This window comes from Barbus barbus, assembly GCF_936440315.1.
Source record: "Barbus barbus genome assembly, chromosome: 12".
NCBI classification, from domain to species: Eukaryota; Metazoa; Chordata; class Actinopteri; order Cypriniformes; family Cyprinidae; genus Barbus; species Barbus barbus.
Window position 1 is genome coordinate 16950595 of NC_136740.1, and position 11267 is coordinate 16961861.

Sequence of the window (11267 nt, forward strand, 5' to 3'; positions counted from 1 at the left end):
AACTCACTGTTTTCAGTTTTTGACTTGGGCAATGTTATTGTAGTTTCCAGTCTTAACATATTATTACTTAGTACTAATTTCCAATAGAATTTTTTTGTTCACTCAACTTCAGACATTGAGTTCTACAGACCAAAAATGTTGAATTGGCGCAACTTAAAAAGGTTTGTTAAAAAATAGTTGCACCTCTCCACAAAACTAACAATCTTAAGTTGACCCAATTAAATATTTTTTGTATGACTGACAAATTAATTTTAGTCAGTATAACTGTTAATTACAAAAGTTGAGTGAACAAAAAAAAGCAGAAGGAAATTGGTACTAAGATTTTTTTTGTTGTACTGGCTTAAATTTTTTTACAGTGTAGCAAAGGATATAAAGGACATCAGGAAATGCTGCGCTCTTTTAATAACAGGCCTTTGTTCCATTCTGCAGTCATGGATCCCGGCGGAACCACAGGTAAGATACACAATTCAAATAATTAAATAAATATATATATTTTTAAGTTTAAACCTATTTCTGTCTAGTTGTGGTTTTATTCAATCACTAGCGTGCACTCTAGTAATGAATTGTGTCGCTCTTGGATCTTTAATGCTCACATAAAGAGTTAACATACACCTCTAACACAAAATATTTTGGGTAAATAATACAAAGGAAAAAACTCAAATAAATACACAAATTTATAAACAAAATGAAATAATATAAATAAAATAAAAAATAGAACAATTGAAAAAATATCTATTAAGTGTGGTCTTAGCCATCACAAACACCTTTTTCTTAAACTTTTGACTATTCACATGTGGTTCTAAGTCAAATGTGCACTTCCATAATGTACTTAAAGTGCTCTATATTCACGCTTTAATTTTGTACTTAGTATAGGTTGCTAAAAATGATTCTTTAGTACTTCTTAAGATAATCTTGTAAGTGTACTCAACTGTGCTATTTTGGGACACCATGAATATGAATTAAAATGTGCTTTTTCACATACTTTATCTGTATTAAACAAATTACTTATTTACCACTTGTAGTACACTAGAACCCAATTTTCATACACCATGTGTACTACAAGTGGTATCTAAATACATTTTTAAAATACAGAGATAGTGAAGTGACATACGGCCAAGTATGGTGACCCATACTCAGAATTCGTGCTCTGCATTTAACCCATCCAAAGTGCACACACACAGCAGTGAACACACACACACCGTGAACACACACCCGGAGCAGTGGGCAGCCATTTATGCTGCAGCGCCCGGGGAGCAGTTGGGGGTTCGGTGCCTTGCTCAAGGGCACCTCAGTCGTGGTATTGAGGGTGGAGCGAGCGCTGGACATTCACTCCCCCCACCTACAATTCCTGCCGGCCCGAGACTCGAACCCACAACCTTTGGATTACGAGTCCAAATCTCTAACCATTAGGCCACGACTTAAGTGTTAGGCCAGATAGTGTGTTAAAGGCACATTTTAGTTCATATTTATGGTGTCCCAAAAGTTAAGTACACGTAGATATACTTAAGATTATTTTAAGAAGTACTAAAGAATAATTTTTAATATATTGATTACAAAATGATTGCGTGAAAATAGAGCACATTAAGAAACATTATGGAAGTACACTTTTTTTTTCTCCTGGTATTCTCTAGTTTAAGCAGTTGCATATTGCTCATATAGTTTTAAAGAGATCAGTATTCAGCTTTTTTCCTTGTTTCTGGCTGTTTGATGGTTTTACTGTAACAAATTTTAATTCTCAACCTCCTATAATTGAGGTCCACCTTAGTTGCCTTTGGTAACAGTCTAAACATGGTACAACACAAACATTCTTCATGAAATGTTTTGCATGAAGCAATTACCCCCAAACGAATCCCACCCTGTTCTGATTCAGTCTGTGTTCATGTGTGACAAGATGCTCTAAATCACACAAAAGGTTAAATCATTTACTTTGGATTTATCATGCATATATTATCCCACAGGTCAATTATGGCCAACCATAACTTATTTGTGGGCTGTTATCCTACAGTGTTATTGATTTTGCTGTAAATGACACTCAAGCTGATTTGTCACTGCTGGTCTGGATGTACAAATGTCAGGGAATCCTCCCTTAAACTCTATTTTATTCAAAGATTGTGAAATTGTCTTTAGAGTTGCACCCTAGTCCGCATATACGCTTCTGGAAATTGCTTTTTTTTAAATGTAGGCAAATGAATTATGTTTTTTAATTTATATTTTTAAAATTATATGTATACGAATTTTTTTTCTCTAAACTAGATCTGTATTTTAAATGCTGAGGTCATTCCAACAGTGCAAAATATGTCTACATATAGTTATTTTAATCGGATAATAATTCATGGTAGAATTGTTTTGTCAAACAGCGATGTTTGAAATAAGTTCAGCACATTTTCCTTTAAAAATAATTTATTTAATCTCCTGTATTGTTTAAATAACAAACATTTGTAAGTTCATATTTACACAATATTCCTGCCAAAGGTATTTATCAATAAATACACATACTCAACATATTCTATTCAAGTGCTAAAAGACAACATAAAAATGCCCTGTCACATTACATCAGAAAGGATTAAGTATTTAAAAATGAACACTCATCATAAATAATAATTATATTAATAATAAAATAAAAAAAAAATACAAATAAAATTTGGAAATACCTGCACAATTGTTTGTCATGAAATATTTGTCATATTTTTCTTAGTAGTCATTCTGAAAATAACAAATCCTAAAATATCACTAATATCACATGATCAGTGATGCTCACCCTGTAGCTATTAATCTATTTATCTATGTTCCATAAATATTGTGTAACGGGATGTCTTGGTGTTTCAACAATCAGCCAATATCACTTCAGTAAGCTCAATGATGTACAGTGCTGTGTTCAATTTCCCTCACTAATAACATATTCCTATTATTTGGGTTCAATACTATATTTTATACATTTAAAAACTTACAGCATCAATGTTGACTCTGCATGATTGTTTTTTGCACATTTCATATAGTCATTATATTTCATAAAGACTGGTCGCTACCACATCATTTCTGATCTCTGAATACTTATAGGCATCATAAATTGTATAAAATATGTGCAATATAAAAAAAATCTTGAATAAAATTGCAAGTTTAAAAACAGTCTATAGATAAAATTGCATGTAACCCATTTAAAAATAAAAACAAAAAATGTGCCCAAATAATTGTCCTATACATTCACAGTGTAACTCTGTGAACGTTTTCGAAATAATCTCCGAAACCACATCCAATAGAGGCAGAGCATTACAAGCCAGTAGCACACATAAGCTGAGGCTCCAAATATCAAAAACTTGATCTCCTCTTTCTTTCCATCTGTTGTCCAAGTCTTAATGCTTTCCCTGTAGATCGTGTACCCCAGGCCTCCCAACAAAATGGCCGCCCACACTGATAGAGGTGCCAGGGGGATATAGTTCCCCACCATCTTACGACGGCCCGATGTCCCCCAGCTGCTTTTGTTCATGGTGATAATGGCAAAGTATTTGGCAGGCAGGAGGCTGGTCATATAGAGAGCAGAGTATAAGGACATGAATAGCATCACTGCATTTTGTCGTAGGATGCAGGCATAGGCTGCCTTTATCAGACCAATCAACTGGATGCAGCACAGGACCCACAAAATGTCCCACAGAGTGCCTGTCCAGAAGAGCTTGATAATGGTAGCAGTGACAAAAAAAGGAAAGATGCCTGAGACAATGGATTCGTAGGTCATCCACAGGTGATGCTTGTGCCACCACATAGCATTATAGAGCCATTCACGAAAGTAGGATTTGGTCCAACGCGTCTGCTGATTGAGCCAGCGCAGAAACGGAGCAGGAGTCTCTGTGTAGCACTTAGAACGGGCAGTGTACCTTAAAGAAACAGAAACTCTGTTAAAACATGCCTGTTTGAAATTACTTATAGTTATAAGTAGTTAACAAGAAAAGGACCTTATAGTTTACATAGTATATAATGATTATGTGGGTTGTTGCTGTCATTAGATTATTTTCCACTATTTGACCGATCACGTAATTTTCACAACTTTCAAAACGATTTCGCAAAGTTGTTGTCTATTATTTATGTATTTATCAGAAAGACGTCAGCTGAACAGTCACAGCCTGGCTTTCCTTCCTGTCAAAAATTAAATATGGCGTAGATCATTTTATGTTTTAGCTAAAAGCGTATGTTTCCTTATTAATCACATCGTACAAATATATGAAATTGTCACTTCATGAAAAAGTTGATCGGGTTGATCATATCATACAGAAAGGTAAAGTTCACAGACTAGCTACAAAGCACATTTGTTGACTAAGTATCAATTTGAATTTATTTCAACTTTCTTATCCGTTCTGTTTGCCATAATTATATGCTGATATTATTATGTGGAACGCCACTACAGACAATCCTATTTTACTGAGCTGGGAATGGTTTGCAATTGTAATGTGCCAAACAGTGCTCAAGTTGAACCATTCAGCCAAAAGATGGACAACCACTTATTATATATTTAGCTTGTAAATAATCAATAGTGAATCAACTACTTACTTTGTAGCATAGCCCATGCTTAGCATTCGATTGGTGAGATGACGGTCATCCCCGAAAGTACAGTGGGTACCAAGAAACTTCTGATTGTACCAGGATTCCAGAAACTGCTGCAGCAGGTCATTCCTATAAAGACCTGAAGCGAGATCATGAAACTCAGTTATTCCTACAGACAAAATATCAAAACTCAGACCAGAGCAACAACTAAAATATGCCTGCTAGAGTAGATCAGATGAGAACTGAGCAATCCCACGCCTTCAACAACATTTTAATCAGTGTTTCTCAACGACGGTGCTGGAGAGCAACCAGAACCAGATTTAAAGTGTGTGAACCAAAGATTTAAATACTTGAAGAAAAAAAACTAATTCCATCTGGAATTAATTAGACTGTGAATAAAAAATAGTTTTACATACTAGAATGGAACCAAATGATTTACTGTGCTACAAAAATGCCTAAATATTGTTTGTCTGTTGATTAATATCATCCAATAGCCTGTAGTTACATCCATTGGGAAGTATTTTTTTTTCAGAGGCAATGCAAGTTATTTGATTAAATGTTTCGATTAAAGATTATGAAGACAAACTTTCTTTATTTGAACAAAGCTGCACCGATGACTCATTCAATATAAGACTAGAAATATGCATTTAGTACATAGGCTCAGTAACGATTTAGTACAAACTTCAGGTCTAAGATTTTCTGTGTTACCTAAGGGGCCGCTGATGCAGGAGACACAGTTGAAGAAGGACTGGCAGGACCTCTCAATGTTAAACGCCATCCAGTAGCGCAGGCTGCTCATGAAGCTGATATAAGAGTCTTTAAGGTTAAGGATCATCACATCGCCTCCCACGGCACCGTATTTCTGGTTGCTCTCCAGCACCTTGCAGAGCTCCACTGTGGCCAGAGGGTCTAATTTTGTGTCTGAGTCACACACCTGATTAAACAGCAGAATAATAAAGAAAACTAAGTATTTCTTGAAGTACTTCTTACATACACATAGCTCAAACTTAAAAATCACTAACCTGTATATAATCCACAGAAGATCCTAGTGCCTTGAATGCTGTATACATCACTTCCCTCTTTCCTCCCCATTTTTGCATGATGCACACACACTTCTTGGTCCTGATGAGTTCTTCAACCTCTAAGCGCTGAGGGTCTTCAAACACTACTTCATCATCTGCTTCTGGACCATCAGCTTCAGCTGTATCCTTTTCTTGGCCAGTTGGCTTCCATGAGTGGTAGTTGTTCTGCCATATATAACAGCCAGGATCCTGATCAGCAAAGACCTCCCTGAACATCTCCATCATGTAGCGGTCATCTTCTGAGTTCCCGTCCACCACCATGACAATGCGTAGCAGCTCAGATGGGTACTGCAGGGCCCGTACTGACTGAAGGCACTCGCGGAGATAAGCAGGGTCCTCCTGATAGGCTGATATAGTAAAGCCGATGGTTTTTGTGTAAGAGCATGGTTTGCGTCTTGCGTTCATGCGCCGATGCTCCACAAAGGCAAAAAAGCTCTGAATTAGGACATGAAGGCTGAGCAGCACTCCATAGAAACCAAATGAGATGATGTTATATGGAGATGTGGCTATCAGGAAACCATCGATGTATGCCCATAACATCACCCCAAGTACCAGGAGAGCAAAGAGAAATGTGAGAATGGCTCGGACCAAAGAGCCAAATCTTCTTAATACTGGTTTGATGTCCATTTTTTATGAAAATGCTAGAAATATTGGGGGGGGGAAAGTAGTAAAAAAAAACAAAAAAACTTTTGTAATAAAATCTCTGTGATGCTATAGTATATATATATATATATATATATATATATATATCATGTATTATGTATAAAAGCAAAAGATGTCAAATAAATATATACATATAAATAGTATAGAATTAAATGAATCAGCTGATATTAACATACCTATTCAATCGGACAAATCTTTACCCAGGTTTATTCACTCCTTCTTTGACCTGCTCTCCTCCTGAACTAACTGTTCATTCAGGACCTAAAAACTTATAGTCTGGCTCTGAGCTCAGGGAACATCCTTCTGCAGATGTGTAATGAGCTACAAAAGTGGCTGAGCTCAGATCACGCCCCACTCACAGGACTTCAATCCATGACTCACACGCTCTACGTCAAAACTCAGTACTCCTCTTTCTGAATTTCTGATGCTCTGGGTTTTAGTGTTGGGTCAGTGCGTATAACACAGACGTTGAGAGACTGTCATCAGTTTTGGTCATTATGGATTTTATTCCTCTGTTAAAGTTCAACCTTACAGAATAGTTATGTTTCACATGGAGTGCACCTCTGATAATTAATCGAATCTGATCACACACATTTTTGCACTTTATGTTTAAAGATGAAAATTAAATCTGAAAATCATTGATAGCTTTATTTTAATGGATTGTTATGCCTTGAAAAGCCAGCTTCTGTATATTTTGTATATATATATTTAGTGAAAAGCTGTGGAAGGGACTGCTCCTCTTGATCTTCTCAATGTATGTATAACATAAGAATATTCATTGCTGTTTTTATCTGAATCCCTGGAGTTATGCAAACTTTCAAAGATTTCAAAGTTTCTCTATTTAATTTTTTTAATTTTATTTGTTTATTTACATATCTATTAATTTGGTAAATTTGCATATTAGAATTTATAAATGCATTGTGGGCTCGTCAGTGATGTCATTGCTCACTGTTGCCGTATCTTATCAAGGAAACAGGAGGGTGTAGAATAAGAAAGAAAATCTACCCCTTCCCCTCATTAGATAACAGGTTGTTCCATAGAAACGTCAATACTGTCAATTTATCTAATAAAATTGTTGCTTTTTATGTTAGTTTGTTTTGTTTTGCTTTTGGTAAATGAAATTGCTGTAAAGGACAACATAGCTGATCCAAGGAGTCCTCTGCCTTAAAACAGAATATGTTGCCCTCTTGTGGTACAATATTGTGTACTCCTGACATTAACACCGTGAAAAAATGGTATCATTTTTGTTTTTGCTTTTTAATTAATTATTCGTGCTGCCTTAGTCAGCTTGAAATGTTAAGTTGTACTACGTGACGACTTGGATAGGCCTATTTGAGTTGACTAAACTTAAAACCACAAACACTTAATGTTGCAATAACATTTTCCCCCGTTTTAACAATAATTAGATTTTTTTTTTCTGTACCTGATATAATTTACAAACGAAGTTTTAATTAATCAAGCTCATTAATTGGCAACTTTATGCCAACTGTCTTTGGAGTATTAGCTAGTAGACTGTTAGGGGGATAAGTTGACCTGTACTTGCAAAATTAGAATGTCTGTTGGGGGAGCATTAAAATAAAGTGTTAAAAAAAAAGATATGTAGCCAGTCATCTATATTCTAATGACTGGCATGTACTTGCAAAGTTATTTATAGTTACAGCTGACTTCACAATTCAAAATGTTTTCTTCAGCATTAATAGACGGACACTTTTTATATATTTACAGATATAAAAGCTGTTTTTATACATTTATTTATTTATTTTTATTTTTTGAGTTTATAACAACTGCTACTGAAATTAGTTTTACTACACCATATTGTGCCAGCAGAGAGCAGCACCGCATTATCTAGTTTTCCCCCTCTCGTTCTAAATACGTGTCTATACGTATCAAGTGAACACAAAATTTTACATACAAGACAATATATGGTAATTGGAACAGTATAGTCTGGCTATTAAGCTATTATTAAACTTAAGTTACTAAAGAAAAGTGTTTGCCTACTATAGCATCTAAAGGCACCCAGACCAAGAGTGTTCCAGGTGCATTCTTTCTATGTAATGAATACCCTTACCAAAAAGTAGTATACTTCAAGTTTATTTTATTAAGTATACTTAAGTTCAAGTATATTTTTAAGTATACTTTATGTAGTAAGTATACAAATATCAGTGTACTAGTAGTATACTTGTAAGTGTACTATTTCAAGACTCCTTGGGACTAAATTGGCCCACTTTCTAGTATATACAAGTATACTTTTAATTATACTTTAAGTATAACTATAGTAAACTTTAAGTACACAACTACACTGAACAAAATTATAAGCGCAACACTTTTGTTTTTGCCCCCATTTTTCATGAGCTGAACTCAAAGATCTAAGACTTTTTCTATGTACACAAAAGGCCTATTTCTCTCAAATATTGTTCACAAATCTGTCTAAATCTGTGTTAGTGAGCACTTCTCCTTTGCCGAGATAATCCATCTACCTCACAGGTGTGGCATATCAAGATGCTGATTAGACAGCATGATTATTACATAGGTGTGCCTTAGGCTGGCCACAATAAAAGGCCACTCTAAAATGTGCATCACACAGCACAATGCCACAGATGTCGCAAGTTTTGAGGGAACGTGCAATTGGCATGCTGACTGCAGAAATGTCCACCAGAGCTGTTGCCTGTGAATTTAATGTTCATTTCTCTACCATAAGCCGTCTCCAAAGGCATTTCAGAGAATTTGGCAGTACATCCAACCGGCCTCACAACCGCAGACCACGTGTAACCACACCAGCCCAGGACTTCCACATCCAGCATCTTCACCTCCAAGATCGTCTGAGACGAGCCACCCGGACAGCTGCTGCAACAATCGGTTTGCATAACCAAAGAATTTCTGCACAAACTGTTAGAAACCGTCTCAGGGAAGCTCATCTGCATGCTTGTCATCCTCATTGGGGTATCGACCTGACTGCAGTTCATCGTCGTAACCGACTTGAGTGGGCAAATGCTCACATTCGATGGTGTCTGGCACTTTGGAGAGGTGTTCTCTTCACGGATGAATCCCGGTTTTCACTGTACAGGGCAAATGGCAGACAGCATGTATGGCGTTGTGTGGGTGAGCGGTTTGCTGATGTCAACATTGTGGATCGAATGGCCCATGGTGGCGGTGGGGTTATAGTATGGGCAGGCGTATGTTATGGACAATGAGCAAAGGTACATTTTATTGATGGCATTTTGAATGCACAGAGATACCGTGACGAGATCCTGAGGCCCATTGTTGTGCCATTCATCCACGACCATCAGCTCATGTTGCAGCATGATAATGCACGGCCCCATGTTGCAAGCATCTGTACACAATTCCTGGAAGCTGAAAACATCCCAGTTCTTGCATGGCCAGCATACTCACCGGACATGCCACCCATTGAGCATGTTTGGGATGCTCTGGATCGGCATATACGACAGCGTGTTCCAGTTCCTGCCAATATCCAGCAACTTCGCACAGCCATTGAAGAGGAGTGGACCAACATTCCACAGGCCACAATCAACAACCTGATCAACTCTATGCGAAGGATATGTGTTGCACTGCGCGAGGGAAATGGTGGTCACACCAGACTGGTTTTCGGACCCCCCACCCGGACACCCCAATACAGTAAAACTGCATATTTTAGAGTGGCCTTTTATTATGGCCAGCCTAAGGCACACCTGTGCAATAATCATACTGTCTAATCAGCATCTTGATATGCCATACCTGTGAGGTGGATGGATTATCTCGGCAAAGGAGAAGTGCTCACTAACACAGATTTAGACAGATTTGTGAACAATATTTGAGAGAAATAGGCCTTTTGTGTACATAGAAAAAGTCTTAGATCTTTGAGTTCAGCTCATGAAAAATGGGGGCAAAAACAAGTGTTGCGTTTATAATTTTGTTCAGTGTAGATTACATCAATGTTTTTAGCTTGTACTGCAACTATACTAAATGGGAATTTTTAGGTATACTAAGTTTACTAATTAAACACTTGTTGTAGCATTTTTAGTACACTTTGAACTATAGTCTTAGTAAACTACTAGTTTAGTAGTCTTATACTGCAAGTATACTCATAAGTTTTCTTTAAGTGAACTTTACATCATACTTTCAGTATACTACTATGCCCCTATTTAGGTATTAATGTTTCTATTTTGTTATATGAATAGCTGAACATACAAAACATCAAAAGAAAGAACGGCGTATCTGCTTGTAAACAAAACTATTTTATTGCTACATGCATTCTTTTTTAAAACACTTGAATGTGGGTACGTTTCATAAATAAAAATAAAGAAATAACATTTTGAACAAAAAGCTGAAAAAAGACTGAATTAGATTCAGAATGATAGTCGATCAGCACCCCAATGTCAGATGATTGTGTTAGATTACATGTTGTCAGGATGATGTAATAAATTAGGAACTTGAAATAGGAAACACTGGCTGTAAAAAAACATTACATAACATGCTGGTCTATAAAAGCAACTTGCAATATTTTTAAATAGCCTATGCTCTATGATCAGTCATGTTTAGAAATGTTTGTGCTTGTGCTGATATGGGGATTTTGTGTATATTGTTTTCAGGGGGTATTTTTGGAATGTCAGTTGACCTTCAACGACCACATTGCAAAGACAGCTCAATCATGCAGGGTGATTGAGCAATCATGCACAGTCACAATATCAGGAAGATCAAGCCCTTCTTAACGGTGCTTGCTTCGGAACTTCTTGTCCAGGCCCTTGTCATTTCTAGCCTGGGTTAGTGCAATGCCCTTCTATGTGGATTTCAATTCATGTACAATCAGTCCTCTACAAATGATTCACAATGCAGCAGCTCAACTGGTCTTCAGTGACCCCAAAACAGAGCCCATGTCTCACTTCTCTTTATCTCTCTACACTGCATACGGGTGGCAGCTCACATCAGGTGCAAGACATTGATGTTTGTGTATAGAACAGCCACGATGACACAACATCAAAAGCCAAATGCCAC

General features: G+C 36.8%; 1 protein-coding gene across 1 annotated transcript; it reads right to left on the reverse strand.

Moving 5' to 3' along the window:
- Positions 1-3193: 3193 nt before the first annotated feature.
- On the reverse strand, positions 3194-6242 carry LOC306877798 (hyaluronan synthase 1-like; the record flags this gene model as incomplete). The annotated part of the gene is made up of 4 exons (XM_079429772.1): positions 3194-3869; positions 4540-4672; positions 5242-5467; positions 5556-6242. 4 exons carry the CDS (start codon positions 6240-6242, stop codon positions 3194-3196), a joined length of 1722 nt encoding a protein of 573 aa, XP_079285898.1.
- Between the last annotated feature and the right edge of the window lie 5025 nt (positions 6243-11267).